This window comes from Alexandromys fortis, unplaced genomic scaffold (assembly GCF_014885135.2).
Source record: "Alexandromys fortis isolate MF-2015 unplaced genomic scaffold, M_Fortis_MF-2015_v1.1 scaffold_26, whole genome shotgun sequence".
Lineage (NCBI taxonomy): Eukaryota > Metazoa > Chordata > Mammalia > Rodentia > Cricetidae > Alexandromys > Alexandromys fortis.
The window spans coordinates 14,686,691-14,712,922 of record NW_026067894.1 but is presented as its reverse complement, the minus strand read 5'-3'; the positions used below and the strand labels follow the sequence as shown (position 1 = coordinate 14,712,922).

Sequence of the window (26,232 nt, the reverse complement as noted above, 5' to 3'; positions counted from 1 at the left end):
TTCAGGAAAGATGCCAGGTACAGTACAGTTTCAGCATCGGCCTGATTGGTCTAGAGGCCAGCCTGGATTATGTGAAATCCTGTCCCAACAAAAAAAAAAACCCAAAATTTTAAGAGCAGTTTTTTTGTTAATCACATCGATAAAAAATGGCTTTAGCTTTGAGATGATTATTGATAGCCATGCTGAACCGATTTAAATTGGACTAGCAGGGAGTGTTGGTGAGTTGGGAGTAAGGAAATAGAGGAGAGGTGTCTTCCAAAGACTTTAACTGCAAAAGAAATAAGGAGGATTTGTGCTTTGTAAGGTGAATCCTAGAATATGCGTGCTTTAGGTACGGTGTAGAAGATTAAGTAGAGGGAAAGACTAATCAGGAAAGATGTCTGAAGAGTGAAGTCCTTCAGATGAAAGCTGAGTCGGCGTTTGCCCCATTCAGGCACAGTCATTTGTAGTCATGCTAGCACAGACTGTCTACCTACAACCATGGCAACACGCTGCATAGACCAAATAGGCCCAGCAAGTACAGTACATAGTATGTGAACCACCTGCACTTGACACACACAAACAGCACGGCGATGTGACAAGGCGTGTGGACTCCTGCCATCACCTTCAGAAGAACCTACTGTTGGCTAACTACCTCTCTTCACTTACTCAGAGCCCTTCGTGAGCAAACACCCTCCATCACTGCCCAGGTGAACACATTGGGACATAAGCAGAAGTCAGTAAAATGAACCTCCAACTCATTAGGATAATATAACTCGTGCTGGACAATTTCAAATTTTCAAATTTAATTACATTGTACATAAATAAATAGGACAGACAGCAGGTCTGTGGTGTGCAGCCTGGGTTCAAGTTCTGTGATTTGTGCTGGACCATCTTTGTTCCTTGGGGGCCTCTCCTGCCCACTCCTCCCTAAGAGCAGGAAGGATCCAAAGAGCCCACTGGGACCTCCTGCTATTCCCCGTTCTCTGGGGCTAGGGGATTCTGGAGTAGGGGTCACTAACTCCTCAGTAGCACCTCATATTTGTTAATGGCGTCCCCTTGGGGCACCCACTGCTGCCCAGGCATCGCAGTGGGGAGGGTTCTGCCCCCTGAAGCAGACTTTTCCATGAGTTTCCTGTCAGAGCCTTACCAGAAGCCTTCCCTGACCCAACCAGGCTTCTGGATAAAAGTTCTCTCTCTGGCCTGCATGGAATTCCACCTGTTAGTCTTTTCAGGGCCCCTGCAGCAGCCAAGGCCTCGTCTCGGGCATCAGGAGTCACTTCACTACAGAACAAGAGACAGTTACTTCCGATGCTTGGCATCCTTCTCTGAAGCCTTGGTTTCTCCGTGCCCGCTGCCTGCACTGCTTAGAAACATCTTGTCCAGTCCTTTGAGCGACTCCAGCAGGTAGTTCTGGAAGGCAGTGAGGGCAGCACAGATGGCAGGCCCCCCGAAGCCGTGAGTGATGAGACTGAAGTGTGTCAGACAGCTCTGTACCCCAGGGTCCAGGATGAGCGCTGGGCGACTGTTGCCCAGCGGGGAGCGGTCCTGAGCCATCAAGTCTGCAAACTCCTTGCAGATCTGCCTGTGGGAAGAGCAGTCAGAGGTTAAAGAACCAGGTTCCAAGCCGGGTGGTGCACATCTTTAATCCCAGCACTTGGGAGGCAGAGGCAGGTGGATTTCTGTGAGTTCGAGGCCAGCCTGGTCTACAAGAGCTAGTTCCAGGACAGGCTCCCAAAGCTACAGAGAAATCCTGTCTTGAAAAGCCAAAAAAAAAAGGGGGGGGGGCGGGGACCAGGTTCCAAACCCAGCAGGTGTCTCTGTGTAACCCTAGCTGTCCCAAAACACTCTATAGATCAGGAGGGCCTCAAACTCACAAAGGTCTACCTGCCTCTGCCTCCTAAATGCTGGATTTAAAGACATGGACCACTTCACCCAGCAATTTACCGGATTCTTTGTTTACACTATCCATACAATTTGACCTTCCTGACAAGTAACGATAACCATTTTGCAAAAACCGAAACTGGCTTTCACAGATGTTAGTTCAGCAGCTAAGTGCTGCACACCTGTGAACACTCATGCTAATACCTTAATTTCTGTCCCTCAGACGTCCTGTCTACCTAATGCATGCAACCATTCCCTTAAACTCTCTGTGGTCTCTTCTTCCACCCCAAACAGTGCTTCATAGAACCTTATCTGTGACACTAAGAGAACAGCCCAGAATCTGTGTTGCATAATTAAAATAGCAGCAATTATCGGTGTACCATGTCCACTGTATATGTCATCTTACGTCATCCAACAGCTCTGTACGTCATTCTCATCATACAATTCCAGGCAAATGAGTGGCTAAGATTTGTGAAGCCTATGTGTGACTCAGGTCGGAGAATCCATCATCACTCATCCCTGTGTCTGGCCAAGCACCTTAGACAAACCAAGGTCCCCAGAGCACTCAATGCAAGAGCTGACTCATATTCATGAATGAAGTGGGCTCCTTTTGGGCAGGCTCCTCTAGCCGCAGGAAGAACGCCTTCCAGGACTCCATAATAAGCAGTCCTATGGGACTGAGTTCTTTGCTGCTTAAAGGGGGAAAGCCCCACGTGGAGGGCGGAGTTGTGATTTGAAGACCAAACCCACAAAATCAGCTGGCTAAAGGTTTGAGTGGTCCAGACTGGGGGGTCCTCCAAGGCATCTGGATTTAGCCTGCAGAAGAGGATTCTGAGCTCTGCATCTCTTCTAGCCCTTTCTTCCCACCTCTCAATGAGACTGTAGCCTTCTGGATTTTATCTATTGAAATCTTTCCTGAGATATGGATGAAGATTGAGCCTTTGGGAGGTGATTAAGTCATGGGCGGGGCTAGAACCCTAAAGACCAGTGGTTCTCAACTTCCTAACGCTGTGACCCTTTTAATACAATTCTCATGTTGTGATGACCCACACGCATCATATATTTCATGGCTACTTCATAACTGTAATTTGCTACTGTTATGTATCATGATGTAAATATCTGATGTGCAGGCTATCTGATATGTGAACCCCCAATGGGGTCACAACCCACAGGGTTGAGAACCACTGCCATAGGTGCCATTAATACCTTTGTGCTCCTTTACCATGTGGAGAACACAGCAAGACCAAGTGCTGTTTGTATGTTAGAAAACAGGTCCTCACCATATACAGATGCCGTGCCCTGGTCCTGAACAGCCTCCAGAACCGTGAGAAGTGAGCTGCTACCCAGCTGAGGGTATTTTATTAGAGTAACCCCTGGGTAAGATGAGAAGACCTGAAGTAGCAGCATGCGGTCAGTGGTGAGGGAGATGGCAGTGGGACCTGCAGAGGGCTCAGATATGGTCTAAGGACTTAAGGAGAAAAGCCACAGAAGCAGAATAACCCCTGTGGACTTGTGCCAGGCCTGGGCTGGTCATGCTATAAAATCATAAGGAAGTGTAGCACCCATACATGGGCTGCAAGCCTGCATATGACACTTTTTAATGTGTGTGTATAATAGATGTTCACTTGTGTCTGTGTGTGCCCTTGGAAGCTTGTGGGAGTGTTCATCAAAGTCTAAATGCGATGAACACGGTACCTAAAGATATCTGCAAATACCCATGTGTGCCCATATGGGATATACAAGTGTTCCCTTGTGAACTTCAACAAGGAATCCAGCTGCCATGTATGGTGCCGTATATGCTGTATGAACATGTATGTAGTCATAGGTCTGACACGTGTATCTGCATTGCAACCACGTTTGCCATGCGCAGTGCCGTCTCACTCACTTGGCAGCCAGCAGCATGCTCTTGCGGCTGTGCAGTTCCCCAGGGTCAGCGTGCTGTCGGCATAGGTACTCAGCAGCTGCCTTGGCGGGAAACTCCGTCTCACAGACATAACCAAAGTCCCGGGCCAGGTGTACAGCTTCTCCTGGGGAAAGAAGGGTTGTTACTAGGTGCACCTCTGAAGACCAGAGCCTAGCCTCGAATGTCTTAACCCCTGGATAAGGAGTGAGTGTCCTGCTTCTGGAAATGCCCTCTCTGTTTTTTTTTTTCTTCTCGGTTCCAGCTTCATGTCCATCACCCTTGGCTCAGAGATGGAGCTGGGACCAATGTGTATCCCAGAACCAGAGTCTAGAGTCAGCAACCTCTAGGGAAGAGGGATGCACCCCTCACCTACTTACCATATCCAAATACTGACCACTTGCCCCCCCATCACACCCCAAGTAACTCCACTTCATGTGCGCATATATGCACAGACACATTAAAAAAAAAAAAAGGTTAGCTCCAGAATTTCCCAGATACCAACATAAGTGGGCACTGAAATCCCTACATAAAATGGCATGGTATTTGCATATAAACCTACTTGCATCCCCCTGTATGTTACAAATTGTTCCTTGGTGGCTTAAAATCCCTAATACTATATAGATGCTACGTATGTAAAGAGCTACGTGCATTATTGGTAATAATGACCAAGAATGTCTGCATATGTGCAGCACAGGTGCAACTTTTCCAAATATTTCAGACCGTGGGTAATTAAATCCTCAGATGAGTTGACTGCCCATGCACATCACACATATACTTCTTTATACATGACACACTGAGTACATGTGCCGGTACAGCAATGTTCACGAGCATAGCTAAAGGATACCCTCCTACACTAGATGGCATGTCCCCTCCCGTTCGTATGCATGGTCTTCGGACCTTACTCACCTTCCACCAGGGAGGTCAGCAGAGTCACATTAGCTGCCTTCCGACGGCCAGCTGGCAGGTTGAGCCCGATCTTCTCCAGTCGCTCTCGCAGACACCGGCCCCCATTCTTGGACTTGGCCCTTAACATACAGACAGACACACGCACAGCTATGAGATGAGAGAGCAGCCTACAGGCTAAGTGACTCCCAAGGACCTTCCTTGTTCCTTTACCACCAGCTCCTGTTAAGGCTTGGGTGTAGCCATGACCTTGGGGGTCTCTGAGCAAATCCCAACCTGTCCCGACTTCCATTGCACAGTCAGGATTGGATAAGAAGCAGCAGCATCCCACTGTAAGAGTCTTCCTTCTCCCCAGGCCTCTCAATAGCAGAGGCAGCCCAGGGTGGGAAGGACAGGGTAGCATCTGAGGCTCCTTCTTCCCCACCTTAGCACATTTGCTGGGGACACATAAAACTGTACAGAGACACACAGGGATGACAAACACAAGGAAGCACAACTATATACAAAGCCAGCCACATATACACAGATGAACCCACCCTCAGTGTCTCCAAGAATGGAGACACATAAGTAACATTAGAGACATACAGACATGAACACCAAGGAACATGCAGAGACACATGTGCACAACAGAATCCCAGAGATGTGCACACAATCCCAGGGACTTAACACAGGTCCATACAGGACATTCAGAGATCAAGAGTAAGAGGACAGCCCTAGTTGCACTAATGTGGCCACACACACACAGATACACACATGTAAACAACTAGCTGCATAGAAAAAAGGAAAGAGCCGGGCGGTGGTGGCGCACGCCTTTAATCCCAGCACTCTGGAGGCAGAGGCAGGTGGAGCTCTGTGAGTTTATGGCCAGCCTGGTCTACAGAGCTAGTTCCAGGACAGCTAGGGCTACACAGAGAAACCCTGTCTGGGGAGGGGGGGGTAATAAACAGGTGCACATGCAATTGCACATGTATGTACAGGGAATCCACTGTAGACCACACATTCCCAACTAATGCAGAACCTCACCCTGGTAAAACCCACTCTCGGCCACCATACCACACATACACATGCAGTCCTTAGATCATTACAGCTTACCCCTGAAGCAGATCCCCTGCTGAGACACAAGAACATGCAGAGAGAAAAACATGGCCCATCATGCTGCTCACTCCAAACTCACTCACACCAATGAGGCCTGTGCTGCCATGGGCAAGAGCTAAGGGAAGAGCCACTCTTCCCAGAACCAGCCCTGCCCAGCCTGCTTAGTCTTTTTCTTTGTCTTCATTCTCTTTCCCCTGCTCAGTCTCAGACCCAACAACTCATGGGAGGTGCCGGGACCTCGGGCAGCCACCCCAACCATGTACCATCCTGAGTCCCTAGGCCCTGCTCTATCAGAGAAACTGAGGCGGGGATGATGTCGGGGCCTGGAGTGAGGCTCTGATGCCATGAGGTCTGAATAGACTATAAAGATTTTGGCTGGGGTGCTGTGTAGGGTTGTGGGCTGGCCTTCCTACCTTCGGAGGACACCCCCCAGGAGGGAGGCGTTGAGGCACTCTGGAGGTGAGAGTCGCCGCTGCACCTCCCCCACGGTCACCTTGTACTTGGATGTTGAGCTGAGCAACGACAGCCGGCCAGGTACGGAGCAGAAGACCTCACTGGGGTTGCTGATGCCGCCAACCAGGCTGTCTTTGGCCAGGGAGAGGGCGGAGAGGCTGCCGGCTTTGGAGGGAATGGGGACTGTGGAGCAGAAGCAAGGAGGGAGAGAGAGGGGACACCGAGTCAGCGACCGACCGACCGACCGACCGCAGGACAGGCGTCAGTCTGCTGTGACGCAGGCAGGCTGATGCACTACCAGCTGTGGATGTTGAAGGATTCCAACACTTTGCAGAGGGAGGGTTCTAATACCCCTGCTTTATAAAGGGAGAAACTGAGGCACAGTGAGATGGAAGTAACAGACCCAAGTAAGTTAATGGGCGCAACTCTGAACCCTGAGCTGTCTGGCTCTTGCCCTGGCACCCCCTTCCTGAGTCCGCTGGTTCCCTCTTAAAGCTTGGCGTCATCCAGGTGGTGCCATCATCAGAGTTTTTCTCTGGACACGAGGAAAAGGACTCTAAGATGAGGCGGGATTCCTGAATCCCTGTGACAGGGTTAGGAAATCTCCCAGATTCCCAAGTCCCCTTCTCTACTATGAATCTCACCCTCTTAATCCTGGGGGTTTTGGAGTCCCACATGCTGGAAACAGGAGGTTAGGGCCCTCCAGCTTTTCCCCTCCCTTCCAGGTCCCGAAGACAGGGAATAAGGGTCTGTGTGCCCCACAACACCCTCTCCTAAATGTTCTCTGTGTAGGGCAAGGAGGGGAGCCACAGGGAATGTACTAAACTCTTGACTCAGAAAGGAAGTTCTCCTGACGGAGGGTGGTGGTGCACACCTTCAATCCCATCACTAGGGAGGCAGAGGCAGACAGATCTCTGTGAGTTCGAGACCAGCCTGGTCTACACAGTAAGATTCAGGCCAGCCAGAGCTGTTCCACAGAGAAACCCTGGGTTGAAAAAAACAAAAAATTAATTAATTAATTAATTAAAATAAAATAAAGAAAGGAAGTTCTCCGTGCATTGGTCCCATCTCCCTTCTTAATTGCAAAGGAAGGGGCCAGGCACGCACTTCTTTGGAGGCCCCTTGGTTTCCTCATTCAAGGACATGAGGCCTTGGTGGAGAAGGCCTGAGTGTGGTGGGAGTTGAAATCCATGGGGAGTCTGGGCTGGAATACTGAGCGCCCCCTGCTGCATGCATTCAGATTATACCTCACCCCTCGAACCTTTGGGACAGTCCATAATGGGGCTGTTCCCATTCTACAGAAGGGAAAACTGAAGCCCAGAATATGAGATCGTCTAGCTGGCAGAATGAGCTAGCACAAACCTAGGACCAGGGTCTCAAAAAGGCAGGGCTCTTAGCCTTGCTACTACTGAGAAAATACTTGGCCAGAGATTACAGAGATTAAAGAGAACCTGATCCCAAGATGGCACAACCCCAACATTTTCCCTCCCGGGAGAACCAATCCTACCTGGCTTCAGCAAGAAACCTCTGTAATTCTAGTCTTCTCTGCTACACTCCACACAGGGCCACGTTCTGTGGCTTCCATTCTTAACCTGTCTGAGAAGTAGGCTCTCCTCCCGTGCACACAGACACTTATCTGCACAGCCCTTGCTCTGGTCCCCCTGCCATAGTCTAGAGGGTCTTTCTGAACCACGGATCACTCCATAGCCTGCAACCTGCCTGGCTAGCTCCTTGAGAATCAGATCCTAGCCCATAACCAGATAGGATGATGCTCTTTGGTTTTGCTTTTTGTTTTTTGACTCTTTATTCTTTTGGCACTTTGCTCTTTGGGGGGCCTGCCATCAGCTCCCAACAATCACACAGAGACTTATTTCTTTCTTTCCTTTTTTTTTTTTTTTTTTTGGTAGATCCAGGCTGGCCTCAATCTAGCTCACAGGAGATTCACCTGCCTCTGCCTCCTGAATGCTGGGATTAAAGGTGTGCGCCACCACCACCTGGCCTAGCCAGCTTGTCTTAATTTAATCATCCCATCTACCTTTTGCCGCTGGGTTTTTGTCTTTACCTTTCTTTATTTCTTACTCTGTGATTTGCTGTGTGTCTGGGTGGCTGGCCCCTGGCGTCCTCCTCTCCCCCATTTTCCTCCTTTTTTCGCTCCCTCTCTTCTATTCATTCTCTCTGCCTGGCAGCCCTGCCCTTCCCTCAGCTCTTTATTAGGCCAATTGGATGTTTTAGGCAAGCAAAGTAACATAGCTTCACAGAGTTAAACAAATATGACATAAAAGGATGCAACATAGGGAGGTGGTGGCGCAAGCCTTTAATCCCAGCACTCAGGAGGCAAAGGCAGGTGAATCTCTGTGAGTTCAAGGCCAGCCTGGTCTACAGAGCAAGTTCCAGAATCCAAAAAAAAAAAAAAAAAAAAAAAAAAAAAAAAAAAAAAAAAAAAAAAAAAAAAAAAAAAGCAACACCCTTTGCATCATTAAACAAATGTTCCAGAACATAAGCAAATGTAACACATCTTCAACTAACAGTCCACAATGGCCCTCATTTGTCCTTTAGGCTCTATACTAAAAACTGACTCATAGGAACATAATTTGGGGCACAGCATTAAAAAGTAATGGACAGAGCAGTGGAGGCACACGACTTTAATCCCAGAATTTGGGAGGCAGGGGCAGGTGGATCTTGAGTTCAAAGCCAGCCTGTCTGTAGAGTGATCTCCAGGAAAGCCAGGGCTACGTAGAGAAACCCTGTCTCAAACAAACAAACAAAGTAATGAGGGGCTAGAGAGATGGCGCAATGGTTAGGAGTACTGGCTGCTCTTATACTGGACCTGGGTTCATTTCCCGGCACCCACATGGCAGCTAATAGCCATCTTTAACTCCAGGTCCATTGGCTCCAATGCCATTTTCTGGCTTTCTAGGCTCTGCACTCATATGGCACATGTACAAACAGACAGGAACACACTCATACACATAAATAAAAATAAGTCTTTAAAAGGAAGAAAACGAGACCCTGGCGAGGTGGCACACACTTTTCAATCCCAGCATTCGGGAAGCAGAGGCAGGCAAATGGGTCCCTGTGAGTCCTGGGCCAGCCAGTAATACAGAGTGAGACCCTGTCTCAAAATAAATAAATAGAACAGAGAAATATGAGATTCGTGTCAATATATTCAATAGTATATAAGGGCTTATCTATTTTATTTATCCTAATCAGAACTATAGCAATTTCAACATGCAGTCAATATTTAAAAACTCATTAATGAAGGGGCTGGAGAGATGGCTCAGTGGTTAAGAGCACTGGCTGCTCTTCCAGAGGACCTGGGTTCAATTCTTACCACCCCCATGCTAGCTCACAACTGTCTATAACTCCAGTTCCAGGGTGTCTGACACCTTCATACCAATGCACATAAAATTAAATAAATTGTTTAAAAGTAATAATAGATAAAAGTGAGATATATTGCATTTTTTCTTTGTATTTAGTCTTCAAAATCCAATACAGTTTATACATACAGCCTACCTCCATTCAGGCCGGCCACTTTTCAAATACCCAGTTTTATGCGTTTTGTGGCAAGTGGGCCACTGTGGTAGGTGGCACAGCCCCAGACTTCAAAAGTTGAGTACATACGCTATACCCACATATAAGAAGTGGGATCAGGAGAGACCTTCGCCTGGCCTGGAGAAGGCCCTTGCCTGGCCCCTGCCTGGCCCCTGCCATTGGTGGAACTTGCTCCCCAGGACACAGACCCAACATTCTTCTTTCAAGCCCCACCTTACTCAGCCCAGGCTTCAGCACCATTTTGTGGGCAGTTTGCTGCCCCGCTTCCACCTCAGCCCCTTGTATACCCGACCCCATCCTTACAGCTCTCAATGTCCTTGTCTGTTTCCACAGCTGCCTTCCCACCAGCTAGGAGTCTGTGGAGGGCAGGGCTTTGGCACAGAGAGCCATCCATGAATGTGGATGAGAACTGATGGCCACCATGCAGATGTCTTTTCCTTCCCAGTCCAGAAGATCTAACCCAGGCCCTCGCAATGCTAAGCAAACCCTTTGCCACTGACCTATATTCCTACTTGCCCATGAATGTATTTATTTAGAAAACAGTCCTACTAAGTTACTCAGTCTCCTGTGCCACGAAGGCCTGATGGGTATTTTAGATCTTTGTTTATTGTGTGTCCACATGCACATGCGTGTGTCACGGCTTGTGTGTGGAGAGCAGAGGCCAACTGTCAGGAGCTGATTTTGTCTTTCTTAGGGATCAAACGCAGATCAGCAGGTTTAGAGGCCACCTTTACCTGCGGAGCCCTCTCGCCCACTCCTGCTTGTTTGTTTGTTTACTGTAGAGACAGGGTCTCATTACACTGCTCTGGGTGGCCTAGAACTTGATGTGTAGACCAGGCTGGTCTTGAAATTATAGAGATCCACCTGCCTGTGAGTACTGGGACTCAAGGCATGTGCCGCTACACCTGCAATCCTGATGTTTGTTTATTTTTTTTAAATATAAAGTCATATGTAAAAGATGAAAAAGAGAAGCAAAATCCATGATGAACAAGATCTCAGAATTCCAAATAAAAGCAGAGCTGCTTTGTTCCTGCTCTCCCTGATCCCAACCTTGCCCCAGAGTGAGGAACAAGGGTTTTCCAGGGGCACCAAAACTGGACAAGCAAGTAGGTACTGCCTCTCCCCACCCATATCTCCAGTCCTGTGTGTGTGTGTGAGAGAGAGAGAGAGAGAGAGGGAGAGAGAGAGAGAGAGAGAGAGAGAGAGAGAGAGAGAGAGAGAGAGAGAACACAGCTGTGCCCACGTCACTCTACCTGTATCTCTGTCCTATCCTGAGAGGACCTAGGGTAACAGAGCTTTTCTGTGGTCCCATAGCTCCAAACACACTTGTCATATAAATGAGCATTATATATTCTATACATCAAACTTGTCTTTATTTTTTTTTTTTGTTTTGTTTCGAGACGGGGTTTCTCTGTGGTTTTGGAGCCCGTCCTGGCACTAGCTCTTGTAGACCAGGCTGGCCTCGAACTCACAGAGATCCGCCTGTCTCTGCCTCCCGAGTGCTGGGATTAAAGGCGTGCGCACCACCGCCCGGCCAAACTTGTCTTTAAAAGATGAAAACTGGCCAGCAGGTGATGGTGCACACCTTTAATCCCATCACTTGGAAAGCAGAGGCAGGTGGATTTCTGTGAGCTCAAGGCCAGACTGGTCCACAGAGATAACTCTAGGATAGCCAGAGCTACACAGAGAAACCCTGTCTCAAAACAAACAAGCAAACAAACAAAGAAAAGAAAAGATGAAAGAAAGAAAACTGTGGACTGGTGAGATGGCTCCGTGGATAGAACTGTTTGCAGCACAAGCCTGATGACCTGAGTTTGATTCCCAAAACTCACATACAGAACTGGATGTAGTGGCATGCATCTGTCTGTCACTCAGCGCTCCTATGAATAACTAGAAGGTGAAACAAGGAGAATCGCCTGGGAGCTCATGTACCAGCTAACTTGGAGTTTGCTTTGAAGAGGCAGAAACCATACCTTTAATCCAAGCACTCAGGAAAGCAGAGGCAAGTGGATCTCCATGAGTTTGTGGCCAGCCTGGTCTACCTAAGTGAGTTCCAGGACAGCCAGAGATAAAAATAGTGAGACCTTGTCATGATAAAAACAAAACAAAAGGCTGGAGAGATGGCTCAGAGGTTAAGAGCACTGGCTGCTCTTCCAGAGGTCCTGAGTTCAATTCCCAGCAACCACATGGTGGCTCACAACCATCTATGAGACCTGGTGCCGTCTTCTGGCAGGCAGGCATACATGCAAACAGAACATTGTATACATAATAAAAAAAAAAAAGAAAAAAGAAACCAGAGAGTCTCAACAAGGTAGAATGTAAGAACTAGCTCCCAAAATTTGTCATGTGACTTCTACACATGTCCCCATGGCATGAATGTGCCAGCATGTGTGTGCGTGCACACACACACACACACACAAGTACACACACACACACACACACACACACGCAAATATGACTGTCCTCCCTCCATGACGCCTAGCCAGAGAACAGTGTCAGGAGAATGGGAAGGCCAGAAGTTTTTCTCTTTCACAGAGCTATTACTAAAGCCTGGTGTCCCCTAAGGCCAGGCCCTGTGGAAGGGAGAAAGACCAAGGCTTTGTGGACCGCTTAGCACACGTTACAAAGCTAAGTGTGCACAAGAACAGCATTTCCTGCTGGGCATAGGGACACACGCCTTTAATCCCAACCACCAGGAGGCAGAATTGTGAGTTCAAGGCCAGTGAACTTGTGAGACCCTACCTTAAATAAAACAAAATAAAAACAACAATGTTTCCTTACAGTAGGTCCAGCAATAAGGGTGAGACACCCCATGTAACATGCTGTTTGCCCTCATACGCACAGGGCCGACCCCAGCACAGTGACTCCTGAAGCCAAAGTGGTCTGATCCTGGTGCTGTCCATCGTTCGTGCAGATCTTCTTAAGACTCAGGTCAACAACACAAGGGCTCCTAGTTACTCGACCTTTTGGGCAAGACACTCACCTCCAAATCCCAACTCTTTGCCAAGTAGTAGACTCTGTCTGCAATGGACAGTTCTAGAAAGTGCGCTAAAGCTGGGTGGTGGTGGCGCATGCCATTAATCCCAGCACTTGGGAGGCAGAGACAGGAGGATCTCTGTGAGTTTGAGGCCAGCCTGGTCTACAGAGTGAGTTCCAGGATGGCCAGGGCTGTTACATAGAGAAACCCTGTCTCGGGGAAAAAAAAAAAAAAAGGCTGGAGAGATGGCTCAGCGGTTAAGAGCATTGCCTGCTCTTCCAAAGGTCCTGAGTTCAATTCCCAGCAACCACATGGTGGCTCACAACCATCTGTAATGAGGTCTGGTGCCCTCTTCTGACATGCAGACATACACACAGACAGAATATTGTATCCATAATGAATAAATGAATAAAGAAAATATATATTTAAAAAAAAATAAAATAAAAAAAGAAAGACAAAAACAAAAAAAAAGGAAAAGAAAGAAAGAAAATAGAGAGAAAGAAAGTGTGCCAATGTTACGGTTCCTTCTAGAAGAAAATATAGGATAAAACTTTCTAGACCTTGAGTTGGGCAAAGACAAAGAATTCCCAGTCACGATACCCAAAATACAACAGATAAGAGAAAGCAATTATATGTTGGACATCATTGAAATTCAAAAACTTTTGTATTTAAGAAAATAAAAACACGGCCAGGCATGGTGGGTGCACACTGTCATCTCAGCACGTGGTAGGATAGAAAGTTTACGGCCAGTCTGGGCAACATAGCAGAAATTCTGTCAAAAAAAATCTCAGGCTTGGGGCAGGAGAGATGGCTCAGCAATTAAGAGCACTGGCTGCTCTTCCAGAGGACCAGGGTTCAATTTCCAGCACCCACGTCTCAGGAATAGCCATCTATAACTCTAATCCAAGAGATTCAATCCCCCCTTCTGGCTGTTGTAGGCACTGCATGAATGTGGTGCACAGACCTAATGCAGGCAAAATATCCATATACATTAAAAAAAATTAAAAACAAAAAAAGCAAAAGAAACCTAGGGCTCCAGGGCTGGAGAGATGGTTCAGCAGTTAAGAGGACATAATGCAAAAATGCACCTGCATTTTGTGAAGATACACACATATACATATAAAATAATCTTAAAAGAAACAAAGGCTCGGGGCTGAGGATGCAGTTTAGTGGCAGAGTTTTTGGCCAAGCACACAAGGCTGTGAACTCCATCTCCAGAATAAAAAAGAGGAGGAGGAAGGGGGGAGGGAAGAATCATAGACAGGAGGAAAATGTCTAAAGACACTTCATTAGAAATAAGATAACTGGCCGGGCGCACTGGTGGCGCACGCCTTTAATCCCAGCACTCGGGAGGCAGAGGCAGGCGGATCTCTGTGAGTTTGAGGCCAGCCTGGTCTACAGAGCTAGTTCCAGGACAGGCTCCAAAGCTACAAAGAAACCCTGTCTCGGAAAACCAAAAAATAAAAATAAAAAAAATAATAAAGAATAAGATAACTGGCCGTTAAACACACGAAAAATTCTTAACACCAGTAGTCATTAGGAAAATGCAAATTAAAGCACATGGAGACTCTAGATGGTTATAATAAAAGGATGATATGAAGTGTGAGGGTGTGGAGAAACTGAAGCACACACAGTAGGGATGGGAAACAATCCAAGCACTTCAGGAAGCGGCCAAGCCTTCCTTCCCATCTTTCCTTTTCTCTATCCCCTCCTCTCTCCCTTCTATCCCTCCTCAGATGGATTCCACTTATTAGAAGTTTCTTGACAATTAAACATTAATGGACCAGGGCTTGGAGAGACGTCTCAGTGGGTAAAAGGCCCTGGTCAGAGAACATAATAGTGACCAGAGTTCAGTACGCAGTGCCAACACAGCAAAAGGAAAGAACCAGTTTCTGCAAGCTGTCCTCTAACTGTGCACCCACGGCACACACATACACCCATGCACACTCCTCTGACTGATAAATAAATAAATAAATAAATAAATAAATAAATAAATAAATAAATAAATAAAATGGCCACAGAGGGCAGCAATTCCATCTCTCCATCTCCCAAGAAGGTTAAAACGAAAGTCACTCAGAGAAATAGTACAACATTGCTCAGCAATACAAATCCAAACAACAAAAACAAAATACAAGCCCAGTATCTGACCTATCTGTAATACGTTACAGTGGAGACAAACCCTGGAAACATTTGCTAAAAAAACCAAGATGCAAACAAACCTAGGTGCATATCCAGATATCCATAGGGCATTCCAGAATATGCAAATTTGTGGAGCAAAAGCAGATCAGGCGTTGCCCTTGGTTTGAGGCAAGAACAAGGAGTAACTACAGACAGGAATAAAGGAGCCTTGAGGGGTGACAGATGTGTCTCAAATGGGCTGTGGTAGTGATTATACAACTCTATACACTTATTCTTTCTTTAAAAAAAAAATCATTAAGTTGGATGGTGAGTCGCTGGGTGAGGAAGGGAACTGCCACCAAACCTGGTGACCTGGATTTGATCCCTGACATCGCAGGGTGAAAGGAGAGAACCAGCCCCCCACAAAACACAAAATAAATGAATAAATATAAAAAAATGAAACCATTAAACTGAGCTTGGTGATGTTGGCACACACCTTAAATTCTTATGTACTCTGCGGTCCCTACTATCCTCGGGAAAATTTAAAATTATTTCTGTGTGTGCAATAATTCTTTCTTGCCTTACAGGGGGAAAGTCTTAGCAGGCAAATGAAGAAGAGCTATGGAAATGCTGAGCTAGATTCTGATTTCATGTAAAAATTGAATAGCTCATCATGGATTTGTTTACATTAGTCTCAATTTTTAAACGATACATTAAGGTATTTCTTATGGGGCCAGGGAGCTGGCTGTCCAGGCTGAGAACCTGAGTCTGATCCCTGGAACCGGCATAAAGGTGGAAAGAGAGAACCTCCTGTAAACTGATTTTTGACCTCCCCACCTGCCTACACATACACACATAAAGGAATAAAAATGCATACTGGCCAAGCTGTGGTAGCACATTCCTTTACTCCCAGCACCTGGGACACAGAGGCAGACAGATCTTTGTGAGTTCGAGGTCAGCCTGATCTACAGAGTAAGTTCCAGGACAGTCAGGGCTACACAGAGAAATCCTGTCTCAAAAAACCAAAAGCCAAAATTCAAAACGCAAAGGGGGGGGGGGGGGGAAGTGGTTTTAAAAAGAAACTTCTTGTGAAGGAGGGGCTTATGAGGCACCGATTCAGCCTGAAGAACTTTGGGTTGCTGGGGCAGGGAGTAGCTAACAGGGCACACACACACACACACACACACACACACACACACACGTGCAGGCAGTCATCACTGAAAGAATTGAACAGATTTTTCTGTGCTTTTCTTAGTTATCTTGAAACTCACAGAGATCTGCCTGCCTCTGCCTCTGCCCCCTGGGTGCTGGGATTAAAGACACCAGGCCTCCAGGGAATTTCTGATCTCTCTCTCTCTCTCTCTACACCACTCCATTTTAATTTCCACAATGCCTCCGCTTTTCCGTTTTTTCACAGGAAAGCGCTTGTGCGGCTGTGCTGTAGCGCCAGGAAGTAACGGTGCCCTTTCTATATCCTCTGTCCCAGCATGCTCAGACTTCAAAACCCAGCACCAAGCGCCTTACAAATGCCTGTCCTTTAGGAAGCTTTCCAACTTCTCTCTCCTGTGAGCTCGCAGGACAGACACCCCACCCTCTCGGCTGGAAAACACTACGGAGCATCACCTTCTCCCCTCCAGTCGTCCCTGCGGAGTCTGCGATAGATTGTAAAACTGGAGGTGACAGCTGTGCGCAGAAAATGGGGCGCTACTCTTTGCCCTGCGGTTTCTTCAGAGTAATCGACCACCACCAACCCATAAGGTGGCTGCAATGGGCGGACCTAGAAGTCGGGGTTGAGGAGACGCCCCTGTCCCCTCCTCTCCAGGACAAGTGCCTGTAGTCCGCAAAGATGTACCTCTCAGATCTGGGCTGTGAGACTGTCCAGGCTCCAGTGCTACAAGGGTGAAATGGACACCCGAGCCCCCCCACATCCGGAGGAGGAGGGCCACTCCTGCCGGGGGCAGGGGCTGCAAGGGTTTCCTGTGCCAGACCCCAACCTCTAGCGGTGCAAGCTCCCTCCACCCCAGGACGCTTCAAGGCTCCGAGATCGACTTTGCCTAAGAAAGGGCTTAGGCGCTAGGTGGTCGCTCACAGCACCAAACAGAGCCTTTGGAAACCATCCGATGACACCGGAAGGGCCCAAGGACCAACACCGGGTCTAACCCGCTGTCTTTTGCCCTGCAACCGGCAAAGTCGAGTCCCGCGTTGGCCATGAAGAACTCGGCAAAAGCAAAAACAAAACCTGCCTGTTGCGAGGCTCCCCCAGGGGACACGGTCTGGTGACAGCACCGCTTGCCTCGCCAAAGCCGGTCTTCTTAGGGTGGACCGTGGGAGGCCGCTATCCCTTGGCATGGACACCCTTTTTTCTTTCAGAGGCCCCCTGGGCAGCAGACCTCCATGCTGGCCGCGGGTCAGGCTTTCTTCCGCAGATTGCCCCCCACCCCCGGCTATGTTCTCTCCCTTCCCACAGTGCCTCAGGCTGTGACTTGAGGATCCCTCAGTTTGAGTTAGTTTCACTCCCCGTGGCTACAGACTAGTAAGCACTACTGTCTCCCAGACGTGCACTTTCAGATCAGGGAAGCCCTGCTAGGCTCCAGGAACCCACAGGGAACTCTCAGACCAACAGCAGATTTTTCTATCTGAAAATACCGGAGTCCCTTCCCCAAATAAAGGACTTGGGTGTCTTTAGGGAGTCAGTGAACTCCCTAAAGGTTCCCTGCCCTTGAGCTAGGCAGGAGCCAGGATCTGGGGCCCTGCAAAGAGCCCAGGGGCAGGTTATTGTAGAATCCAGACCCAACTTTCCTTCTACCAGGTCAAAACAAGCGTTGTCCAGGAACCCAACAAAGTGCAGATAGCAAAGCGCTGGTGAGGGGGACAGTGGGTCCCCAGCATCTTCCCTGCTTCTGATGACTCCCAGCTTCTGATGACAATCCCAGATTCCTGAAGGCACCCGTCACCAAGTTCTAGGAGGTGTGATCTCTCACCCCCCCTAATTCCATACCTAGCTCTAATTCCTGGAAGTCCAGCCCCTTCTATGTCTCCACTCCCACGGCAAGCCTCCTCTGAGAACCTATGCAGGGCAAACAGCTTGGGCTTGAATTCACTTGTTTGAAAAACAGCTCTGGCCAAATCCTGCGGGAGGTGCGCCTGCCCTCCGGCACTACAGGCTCCTGTGTGCCTCTGAATTCCTTTGGGCACCCACCCCAAATCTAACGAGCTTGCCCACGGCCTGGGTCTCTCTGTTTCGGTCTAATTTGCCTCTTTCTCACCTTTCCTTGGCTCGATCAGAACTTGGTCTTCAGGCTGGAAAATCCATTCAAGAGGTGTCTCACACCTCTGCCTTTTACTAATACAAAAAGACACACAGATACGGGAGGCAAACAAAACAAAATGAAACCGCCAAAAAGAGGGCCTCACAGCCTTAGAACGCCTCGAATATCAATGACAAATTTCAGGACACATGGCAGGTACACAGAGAACCCCAAGCACAAAATATATATCCCAGTACACACAGATACAAATCACAAACACACTGGCAATAACAAGCGCACACACACCAAGACACACTGCTGCCTAGAAGAGGAGCAAGCAGTCTGCACAGAACCCTGAGCCCAGAGATGCAGACCTCCCCGGGGACAGCAGGTCTGCCCCGGAGCACACTGCCCAACGCAGTTCCTCCAATCCTAAATGCTCTACGAGGCTTCAATTCCAAGAAAATCCCCTGCCCTGGGAGGTGGGGAGGACGCAAGGCCCGCTGAGGTTCTGCTGGGAAGAAAGGAGCAGAAAGTATTTGCCAGGCTCCAAAGTGTTAAAGCTCAATAAAATGGAAATCATCGAACAAAATGTGTGGGAACAGCACTCCCATTCCCATTCCTTAGGAAACAGGGAAGTGGTTTAACTCGTTCTACAAATAAACTCCAGATCCACAAAAAAACGCCCTCCTTTCCCAGAGGAGTGGCTGTGTAGTTTGCAGCTGAGAGAGTGCGGCCCACCTCCGGAGACAAACTCCTGAGTAACATCGTCCAGCTAGCGCCACTAGCCTTCTCCTGGGCTGAGAAGGCTATTCCGTGGCCACTGAGCCTGGCGACGTACAGGAAACAACGGCCAAGGAGAAGAAAATGGGTCTGTGCCGCCCGGGGCCTGCACCATCACGCCCGGCTCTGCCCTGGAAGTTGCACACCATTCCTTACCTTTCTTGATCACGGATTGGTCCAGGAGGCTCATTCCCGGGTCGTCTATCGCCTGCAAATAGAAGAGGATGACAGTAAGGGCGCTCAAGGACCTAGTCAGCTGTCGCTCCCCAAGCCCGGCTTGCCCCTCCGTCCACGTCTGCTCCGCCCTATGCTCACCACCGGCTGCCTGAGGCGGCTACCAGGAGGACGGGCGTGACCAGGAATCGCTTGGGCTCGGCACCATCTGCGCCCAAGCCGCAGTCCTGCCTGGGTGATCTCCTTGCCTTAGACAGACAACTACTGAGCCTCTTTAAACCCCAGCCTAGGCTGCTCCAGAAGACTGGGGCTGGGCGTGGATGCCCAACGTGGCTCAGTCCCACAGTGAGGAGAGAAAGAAGTGATTCCAAGAGGGTTGCTGCTTTCTACTCAGTTTCGAAGCCGCCTTTTTGCCAGACAGCACCTAGCCAAGGACTTCCTGACAGAGGCACAAATGTAAAGTTGCAGCTGGGAGAAGAGTCGGGGATCCTGCTTTTGTCATTTTTTTTTTTTTTTTTTGTTTCCAGCCAGGATGCTAAATCGCTGCCCATCCCGGCCCATCCCGGGCCCTTCTGGTCTCACCTGCAGTTCCTCCAGGCCGGGGGGCGCCGCTAGCCCGGGAAGACCAAGGGGAGCATCTGCCAGGCCGTGCGCGCCGTCGGCGAGGCTGTGCAGGAGCCGGGGTACCGCGGCAGCGTAGTCTCTGCGCGGATCGAGGCCCAGAGCGCGGGCGGGTGGCGCCAGCAAGCCGGGCTGCTCGTCGTGGGCGCGGGTGGCAGCGCGGGGCGCGGCCCAGGCAGCCTGCGGGGGCTGCGGCTGTGCCAGGGGTGCGAGACCGCCATAAGGGTCCGCGGCCAGGTGCGGAAAGGCGGCGGTGGCGTCGGGGCCCTGGCCGTAGGGCAGCGGCGGCTGCGGGTAGGGTGGCGGGAAGTAAGGAGGCTGAAAGTCCGCGGCCGCAGAGGCGGCGGGCGTGTGGCACAGTGGCGGCGCGGGTCCATAAGCCGCCTGGGGCAGAGACGACAGGCGGGTCCCGCCAGCCGCTGCGCCCAGCCCGTCGGGGCGCTCCTGCAGAAGGAGAGGCATGTGTTAGGCGAGCCATTAGAGGCTAAAAAGACACCAGCCCGCGAGGTGCCCCTCAGCTCGTGAGGGTCCTGCTGCTGTCCACGAATGAATGCCCTGCGGGCAGAACTCCCAGACTGGGGACCTCGGGGCTCCTGCCACCACTTTCTCAGCCTGGCAGAGGCCCTGCGTCACCCTTCCCTCGCGATTTCGTTGGCGCAGGGGGTAGGAGGTTTGGAAGTTCCAGTACCCAGGTTCCTCGATCCCCCACTCCCCGCCGAGTGTGCCCGGGACTACTCACCATGGCGGAGTAAGCGTGCACCAGCATGAGGAGGGTAGTGTGGGGCGTGAGGCGTGGCAGCAACACAGCCCTCGTCCGACGGCACTGCAAGAACTCAAGCCCGGAGCCCTCACAGCCCGCGGGGATCACTGTCTGGTAGCTGGGTGGAACCTAGTCGGGAGCCCAGCGGGTGTGGGGTCCTCAGTGGTGGGTGCCCGCGGGTGGGTCCATGGAGGAGGAACGTAAGGGAGCTGATCGCACTTGAAAAAAAGTCGGTCAGCGGGTGCCCAGAGCCCGCCCTTCTCCCTCTGAGCTCAGCCCGCTCCATGCACTCTAGTTATAGTGGCGGGGGCGCGCCGGGCCTCTGGGGGCGCGCATTAAAGGGACAAGCTATGGCCTACCTCATCCTTTTCCCCAGCGGCCTCCGAAAGGGAGGCGTGGCTCTGGTGGGAACCGGTGGGGTGAGGAGTGAATGAATTCGAAGCCCTTCTGGTGAAAGCTCTTTCTGGGCTCCGAGATTGCAGCTGCGATCAAATGGAAGGCTGAAAGGCAACGCAGGGGCCTGCGCTCGCTCGGGTCTGTGCAATTTTTATCTACTTTTGCTTGCTACATTTATTTAGTGTGTATGTGGAAGGGGGGGGCACGCGTGTGCCACTGTGCACTTGTGGAGCTCAGAGGACAGCTTGCAGGAGTTGGTTCTTTTCTTCCACCCTGTGGATCCAAAGATTTGAACTCAGGTCCTGAGGCTTGGTGGTCAGTGATTTAACCCAGGAAGCTATCTCGCCACCCCCTTCCAATCTTTTTACGTGAATGCATAAATAAACGCACACGTTCGACTTTGAGCAAAGCGTTCCTCGTTTCTGGCATGAGCTTCCTCCCCTGTTAAATGGTAGCCGTCTTTTCTGCAACCAACCACCCAATGGCGAAGGTGAAAGACACTGGTGAGCTGCGAACTCGAGCCCATCAGTTCATGTGCACGCTTGTGTCAACACGCATGTGTGTAGGAGGTTAGGTTACAGTCTCCCCTTCATGGCTTTGGATCAAAACCACTGAAGGTGTGTCTGCTTCTCTCTGACTTCCTGAGAGGGTAACCCTCAACGCCAAGCCAGAATCCTTGGATATTATAGACACAACCTATCCAGAAAGAGTTGGAATCTGGCATGAGCTCCATCTCAGAAGGGACCAAAGTATTTCTGAAGCCATGGGAGCCTGGGCTACCTGTGAATCTGTGACATGGAGACGGTTAACTGACGCTGGGTGGAAGGGGTGCCGTGTTACACTGTGCACAGTCTGTGTGTGAGTGTGTTACCATGGCAGGCAATGTCCGTCTGTCGAGCATGTCCTAATCTCCACTGTCAACTCGTCTTCTTTTCTCCCCAAATTCAACCCTTCTGTCCCGAGAAGCGGAGACGGAGATTAGAGAAAGGCAAGCGGGAGAAATGCTAAGGACAATGAGAATTTTAAAAGCAGAAGGAAGATTCTTTTTTTTTAGGCCACAAACAGGCCTGGGGGGGGGGGGATAGAAATAATCACGTGCACATTCACCACACAACGTGAATACTGAGTTGCCTACCACACCAAGTCCCTCGTCATCCCCATTTTCAGGTGAGGGACAAGGCACAGAGAGGGTAGATGACTACTTACTGGCTAAGGTCAAAGAGCTAGCTCAGGGCAGTGCTGAGGAGGCCCTTCCCCAGCCTCCTTCCGGGCTCGGGCTCAGGATCATTATTCTTTTCTGTCTCGGATCCAGGGCTTTACAGTTTAGTCTCGCTCTCGAGTGGCTGTGTAATTCTGGGCAAGTCTGGCTTCTTCTCCAAACTGTTTCTGCAGCTGCAACAGAAAGGAAGAGAGGGTGGAGAGGAGCCGTTGCTTTCTTATGTGCCTTTCTAGAAAAAGAAAAGGTGTAAGGCCACTGAGAGGTTAGATCATTGACAGGCCTGGTGTATGTTCTAGGTGAGTATCCCAGAATGCACCTGGTTAGTACAGAGCTCAGACTGGGTTTCTTTCAGCCTGGCAGGGGGAGGGGTGGGAAGCTATGAGGAAAGGATGGAGCCTTGATAGCAACCAAGAGTTTTCCAGAGGCCAGAGCCAGAAGCTAGGAGGGCGGAGGGGGTAGACAGGGCAGACAGGGCAGCTGTGCAGCCTTCCTCCTCAGGATAGAGCTAAGATCTGGTGTGAGCCTGCATATGTGTTATTCACGTCTGTGAGTGTACGGCAACGTCCTCCATCCTCTACTCTCTACCTCACTCACAAGACATCTGAAATTAGTCTCTGATGTTGGTGCATAGCTCACAGTTGGTGGACTTCTGTGGGAAAAGCCCGGAAACCATGAGGATGATGCCTGGCCCCAGCCTGGGGAAGCCGGCTGCTCTTCCAACAGGCTTGGGATGGGCCGGCTGTCTCTGGCTTTCCTCACTCTTTCTTACCACCTCCTCCTCTTAACTCTGTTTTCCCTTTCATCTTCACCTCCTCTCCTCCTCCTCCTCCTCCTCCTCCTCCTCCTCCTCCTCCTCCTCCTCCTCCTCCTCCTCCTCTTCCTCTTCCTCTTCCTCTTCTTCTTCTTCTTCTTCTTTAATAAAGTTTTTCTGCATAGCTCTGGTTGTTGTCCTGGAACTTGCTTTGTAGACCAGGCTAGCCTCAAATTCACAGAGATCCACCTGCCTCTGCCTCCTGAGTGCCGTCAATCATTCCTACTCTTAATGTCAGTTGTACGTGTTCAGAGCAGCTTCTGTCTTTTCTTGTCTTTATTATTTTTAAATTTTGTGTGTGTGTGCATGTGCACACATGTGCACATGTATATATGTGGTGGTCAGAGGACAACTTGAAGGGTTTGGTTCTCTCTTTTTATCATGTGGGTTCTGGGAATTGAACTCAGGTCATCAGGCTTGGTATCATGTGGCTTTACCTGTGAACCCTCTCATCAGCCCTCTGTCCACATTCTTCAAAGGCAAGTTCACCCCCCTCCCAAGTCTAATGACCTTTTGCCTCTGTTGCCCCCAAGTGTGTCCGCCACAGTCTGTCAGTTTGGTTAGAAATCCAAAACTACACATGCAGGTGATCCAACAGGATGATCCAACAGGACAGTGGTTCTCAATCTGTGGGTCTTGACCCTTTTGTGGGGGTTGAACCCTTTCATAGGGGTCTCCTAAAACCACCTGAAAACACATGTTTACATTATGACTCGTAACAGTAGCAAAATTACAAAATTACAGTTACGAAGTAGCAACAAACATAGTTCTATGGTAGGGGATCACCACAGCATGAGGAACCGTATTGAAGGGTCGCACCATCAGGAAGGCTGCAGTTAACCACGTTTCCAAGTTGACGCTGAACACACGTCTCTTCCACCATCCCAGCCTCATCCGCTCGTCCTCCTGGATTCTGCAGCTACATTCTTCAACTTTAAAACTTGCCAGTTTTCTTGAGGCTTTTTGTTTGTTTGTTTGTTTTTGTTTTGCTTTTGCCTATGAAACAGTGTGTCACTATGTAGCTCAGGCTAGCCTAGAACTCACAACCTTTCTTTCTTTCTTTATTTCTTTCTTTCTTTTTTTTTTTTTTTTGAGACAGGGTTTCTCTGTGGTTTTTGGAGCCTGTCCTGGAACTAGCTCTTGTAGACCAGGCTGGTCTCGAACTCACAGAGATCCACCTGCCTCTGCCTCCCGAGTGCTGGGATTAAAGGCGTGCGCCACCACCGCCCGGCCAACTCACGACCTTTCTGCAAGTCCTGGATTACAGGCATGAAACACTACACCAAAGCTGATGTTTCTACTTATAATCCATAAATGCTCACCATGAAAGACATCGAGCAGGTATCTCAGAAAGCACATGGCACCCCTTTCTCATCACTTTAAGTTTTCTTTTTTAAAAAAATATTATTTATTTATTTATTTATTATGTATACAATATTCTGTCTGTGTGTATGCCTGCAAGCCAGAAGAGGGCACCAGACCTCATTACAGATGGTTGTGAGCCACCATGTGGTTGCTGGGAATTGAACTCAGGACCTTTGGAAGAGCAGGCAATGCTCTTAACCTGTGAGCCATCTCTCCAGCCCCACTTTAAGCTTTCTTACTATCTTCTTCATAAACATAAGGCTCAAAGTGTGGTACCTTGTTCACCAACACCAATGACTTGTGTTTGGGGACTTGTTAGAAATGCCAGTTCTTGAACTCTACCTCAGACCCAGTGAATCAGCAACTCTGCAGTAAACTCCAGCAATCTATTTTAATATCCCTAGAGTGGGCGGGCAATGGTAGCACACAGCTTTAATCCCAGCACTCAGAAGACAGAGGCAGGCGGATCTCTGTGAGTTCAAGGCCAGCCTGGTCTACAGAGTGAGTTCTAGGACAGCCAGGGCTACACTGAGAAACCCTGTCTCGAACAAACAAAAACAAACAAACAAACCCACCTAACATGACCTGGGTTGCACTGAGTAGGTCCTGGCAATAAACCTCAAACAGGTGACCCGAGTTCCTCACTCCTGTGATTCATTTCCAACTCTGTTGAGTGACTTTACACCCTGGGCCGTGCCCCTCCCCTACTGAAAACGCTTCTGGGCTCTATGCGGTTTCCACTCCAGGAACTAAACACACTAGCTAGCTGGCACTCTAGGACTTGCGATTACTTTTCCTTTCCTGCTCTGTGAGTCTAAAAGAGGGGCTGGAGAGATGGCTCAGAGGCTAAGAGCACTGGTTGCTTTTCCAGAGGAGCCAAGTTCCATTCCCAGCACCCACATGGCAGGAACAATACATCTGTAACTCCTATTCTGGGTGAGCTGACACCCTCTGCTGGCCTCCACAGGTACTGCACCCATGTGATGCACAGACATCCATGCTGACAAAACACCTACCCACACAAAATAATACATGAATCTTTAAGAAAAGAAGTCTAAGTTGGGCGGTGGTGGTGCACACCTTTGGTCCCAGCACATGGGAGGCAGAGGCAGGTGGATTGCTGTGAGTTTGAGGCCAGTCTGGCCTACAGAGTGAGTTCCAGGACAGGATCCAAAGCTACACAGAGAAACCTTGTCTCGAAAAACCAACAGGAAAAAAAGAAAAGTTTAAAGAAGTGGAGAGTGTATCTAGTACGTTCCTTGGTACATGTCAGGAAGCCAACAAATGCCTATTAAAGAAATAAGTGGATGGACAGAAGTTCCCTGGTCTATTAAGGGACTCTTTGGAAGGGCTCCCCCTCCCCGAACACGAATGACCCGGGGTAGCTACCCATAGGAGCTCATCTGACAAGTGATGATTTTGCTTAGTTCTTCTGGGGAGAGGCAGACTCTACAATCTGCTTCTGCTTCTTCAGAGATCAGAAGAGCTGTGTAACTCCAGGGTTTCAGGTCGGATGCCTTCTGCTTCAGGGACAAGGGTTCTGCCCTTTGTGAAGCATGCAGGTGACAGTTTCTTTTTTTTAATATTTATTTATTATGTATACAGTATTCTGTCTGTGTGTATGCCTGCAGGCCAGAAGAGGGCACCAGACCCCATTACAGATGGTTGTGAGCCACCATGTGGTTGCTGGGAATTGAACTCAGGACCTTTGGAAGAGCAGGCAATGCTCTTAACCTCTGAGCCATCTCTCCAGCCCCTGGGTGACAGTTTCTTATGGACTGTTTTGTGAGATACATGCACCCGGATGGAGGCTTGGGGTACACAGAGATACATACTCAGATACCCCTGGAAAACGGAGGGGCACAACAGGCACAGACACATTTATAAGACATGTACACAGGATATTTATTAATAATTTGCACATAGTATGCATACTTAGATATACACGAACTGTCATTTGACATACTTATTTCTTTTCCAAGGTTCCTCCC

At 49.3% G+C, this 26,232-nt stretch overlaps 1 protein-coding gene across 1 annotated transcript; it reads right to left on the bottom strand.

The window, feature by feature from the left end:
• Positions 1-1,281: 1,281 nt before the first annotated feature.
• Positions 1,282-20,456, bottom strand: Tfap2e (transcription factor AP-2 epsilon). Its single transcript, XM_050155547.1, has 7 exons — positions 20,430-20,456; positions 19,652-20,134; positions 19,052-19,103; positions 6,178-6,400; positions 4,673-4,791; positions 3,749-3,890; positions 1,282-1,564 (listed from the first exon to the last, which is right to left on the bottom strand). Exons 1-7 carry the CDS (start codon positions 20,454-20,456, stop codon positions 1,282-1,284), a joined length of 1,329 nt encoding a protein of 442 aa, XP_050011504.1.
• Between the last annotated feature and the right edge of the window lie 5,776 nt (positions 20,457-26,232).

Coding starts and splice junctions, on each gene's coding strand:
- Tfap2e (XM_050155547.1), bottom strand. CDS start 20,456: ATGCTGGTGCACGCTTACTCCGCCATG. Junction 6,401..19,051: donor CCAATCCGTGATCAAGAAAG/GTAAGGAATGGT, acceptor TCTGCTCCACAG/TCCCCATTCCCTCCAAAGCC. Junction 1,565..3,748: donor AGCATGCTGCTGGCTGCCAA/GTGAGTGAGACG, acceptor CTCTTCCCACAG/GCAGATCTGCAAGGAGTTTG.